Raw genomic sequence first — 3,501 nt, 5'->3', positions numbered from 1 at the left:
ATATATATATACACACTTCTGGGTGTATGCCGTACTTGAAGTCGACTGTATTCCTGAAATTTGGAATTAATTTACTGGCCCTTTGGTTTTCTCCCTTTTATTGCTAATCTGAGAATTCCATGTATATTGACCAAAGGTAATGTACCCTTGAAAGGGAGAGGGATGCATCCTTATCATGAGCACGGGGTACAAAACAATACCTGTTCAGGGAGAAGGAGGATGTAGTGTTGAAGGAAGGGCTTGACATTCGTCCTGTTCTTACACACTGAGATTGAGAACATAGAAAATATTATTATATTCCTCATTTTTGTAGTGTGGAAGTATTCCTGGCAAACTACTTGGTGGGAAGGAAAATTCAGAGGAGGAAACATTTCCTAGAACTCTTAAAGCTCTAGAGGGAGAAAGAGATGTGCCACAAATTGCTGGAATGTGAAATACGCATTTTTTTCAATGTAAAATTTTAAGGTCATCCAGATGTCTGTCTCCTGTTGGGTCTGTACTTTCTGCAAATAGATTTTTTTTTTCTTTAAGAATGTTGCCATTTTTAAAAATATAATTATTGCTGTTGTTTTTGTTTTTAAACCATAGGTATGAGAAGGTGCCAGTAATTCTGGTTGGTAATAAAGTGGACCTGGAAAGTGAGAGAGAAGTGTCATTGAGTGAAGGCAGAGCCTTAGCTGAAGAATGGGGCTGCCCCTTTATGGAGACCTCTGCTAAAAGTAAAACAATGGTGGATGAGCTCTTTGCGGAAATTGTTAGACAAATGAACTATGCAGCACAGCCAGACAAAGATGATCCATGCTGTTCTGCATGTAATATACAATAGCATTAAAAATGACCTAACCTGGACTTCATTTGCAGAAATTTTGTAAGGTGGTAAAACTGTCTACTTCACTTCCTGGTTTGTGGGTCACTTGAAATACATCTGTAGTGAAGTAGCCACATTAACTCAGAGCTGAGCATTGAAAGTCAATCACTGACTCTGAATATAATTGGGTTAAATGACCACACCTCACCCGGTTTTTTCCTTCGAGCACCTGCAATTTTATGGCACAGTCAGTTGATCTACAGGGTCGTTCCAGTCGAACACGTGTTGTCGTGTGAGACAGCAACAACAGCAACTATTTCCGAAGAAGCTGGAAAACTTTTGGAAACGGGAAATGAAAGCAGTGGAGGGGATATCTCTGAAGACCATTCACAACTAGCATGAGCACGAAAGGAGAGCCAAGTCTTTCGGTGTCTACTTACCATGCTTCAGAACGTGCGCGATCACTTGTGGCCGAGTTTGTTCAGTCAAATATGTTGATTTCACCAGAACTTCTGACAGTGTTAGAGGAAAAGGCTACCAGAGACCTATATAGTTTGGACTTTTTTCAAAATCGATGCTATTATTTCTACACTTTATCCCATATCTTGAAATAGAAAGCATTGAATCAGTGTGTGGAATGAGAGGCAAGATCTGGAAACAAATGACGGGTGAAGATACAGTCTGGCATTGGAATGTTTTAAATCTTTCATTTTGCTGCTCAAAAATGGAGGATCACTTCAGGTTTTGGTCTACAAAAAGCCAAACAAACCCTCTGTTTACAAAGCAGGAAGCATCTTTATTTATCACTTTACTGAACCAGGAGGAAGCAACTGTGATGAAAAAAAATTGCTGAGCCTTACTAACAAGGAACACTTTAATAGATTAACTAGTACCATCTTGTAAGGAAAATTAAGCCATGCTTCATCCATATGTTCCCTTCTGCAGAAACCTCGTGGGACAGTATGAACATCCTGCATTTATAAGTTTAAGACAACAGTTTTTCTTGCCTTTAAGGGCTACGTTCTCTGGTGTGATCCCAAACTAACCTTTGAAAATCCAGTTTGCTATTTGATAGCTTTAATGTTGAAAACTTAAATTGAATAACCATATGAAATCATTTGGTTCAGAGGTGAAATAGTAACGGTTGTAGTTCCTTAGGTGAGTGTGAAAATGGCTCTTTAATTGCCTGACACACTATTCAAAGGTTGCCCCAATTACTGGAGTGTTAAATGGTGGGAGCAAATATTTTATTTTGAAAGGATGCTCGAGCTCTGACTTGCTAGTTTCATAGCAGTGAAGTATTTATCATTTGCATGACTAATGGCACAGAAATACCTATTTCAAAGTCTTACAATCAAACTATAGAAAAGTTTTCAATCGCAATGTTTAGATTTTAAATGCTGGAGAGATTGTCTTGAGCTGGATCTTTTATAGGTAAAATTGGCCATAAAAATACAGTCACCGAGCCTGTGGTCTAAATAACACCATGCGTTTATTAGTTTTTCAATCTTGTGCAGTAACAGTGTAGTTCCTTGTGTTTAAATGAGTGAAAACAGGGGTGCTGGGGTGTGTGTGTGTGTGGGTGGTGAGTGTGTATGTGTGTGTATATGGCCCTTAGAAATGCTGTAATTGGAGTTAGGTTCGAGAGTTTTGCCTCCATCTGCAGAACTTCCTCAAAGCGCTCTCATCTGCTACAAAGGACACTGGAGCACAAAATGCTTTGCAGATTTTCATACATAAATATCCTTAACATTTTGAATTATAGTTCAGTGGATGAAAACTAAAGGAAATCATTTGAATGGAAGAGAACCGGCCAACTCTGCCCTTAATCTTGCAAGACATTTCCACAACCAATGTATCAAAGGGCATTAGATGTCACAAAACATTAAGCCTTACTAGAACGTAAATGTAGCCCGTTTCCCACCTACCTTGCAGAGCTTTTGTTACTGTACTTTGTTCTCTTAGGGAGATAGGCACACCGTTTATTTCTGGCATCTGAATGCCCTTTTTGGGTGCTCTGAATCGCACTCCTAGAGGCACCTACCTCTTTCCATTTGACTATATAGCAAACTTAGGCTTTTAACCTTGGTTCTCCAAGTCACACAACTTACATGCCTAAACTAGATGGTATGAATGTTCTCTTACCACCCCCCACCAGCCCATTGTGTCAGCCACCATGCTTAAGCAAGATGTGAGATATTGTATTAATGATATTTCAATGTTTAAAATATCTAGATTGGAAGATGGTTTATCGAGCAGTGTAACCTGTCCAAAAAGCAGCTTGTCAGTGTTGGATCACTGCATAAGCACTCAAAAAAAAAAAAAAAAAAAAAAAAGCCACACAAAAAACAAACCAAAGCCAAATTTGAAACTGAGTTGGAAGTGCATGTTATGCAATGTTATTTGCAGAGATGTTAAAATCTTACCTCACAGATTGTTCATCAACCAAGAAAATGGCATGAAGTACAGTATGAACAGCCTATGTCAGTGTTGGATCACTGCATAAGCACTCAAAAAAAAAAAAAAAAAAAAAAAAGCCACACAAAAAACAAACCAAAGCCAAATTTGAAACTGAGTTGGAAGTGCATGTTATGCAATGTTATTTGCAGAGATGTTAAAATCTTACCTCACAGATTGTTCATCAACCAAGAAAATGGCATGAAGTACAGTATGAACAGCCTAAAGTTCATAAT

The 3,501-nt window shown here is 38.4% G+C and overlaps 1 protein-coding gene across 1 annotated transcript; it reads left to right on the top strand.

Moving 5' to 3' along the window:
* Positions 1 to 588: 588 nt before the first annotated feature.
* Positions 589 to 826, top strand: LOC103809586 (ras-related protein Rap-2a; the record flags this gene model as incomplete). Its single annotated transcript, XM_009082426.1, has 1 exon — positions 589 to 826. A coding segment is annotated over one exon (238 nt), but the record flags the coding sequence as incomplete, so codon positions are not given.
* Between the last annotated feature and the right edge of the window lie 2,675 nt (positions 827 to 3,501).

This window comes from Acanthisitta chloris, unplaced genomic scaffold, assembly GCF_000695815.1.
Source record: "Acanthisitta chloris isolate BGI_N310 unplaced genomic scaffold, ASM69581v1 scaffold7289, whole genome shotgun sequence".
NCBI lineage: Eukaryota > Metazoa > Chordata > Aves > Passeriformes > Acanthisittidae > Acanthisitta > Acanthisitta chloris.
Note: the sequence above shows the minus strand (reverse complement) of the source record. Positions and strands in the feature narration are given on the sequence as shown.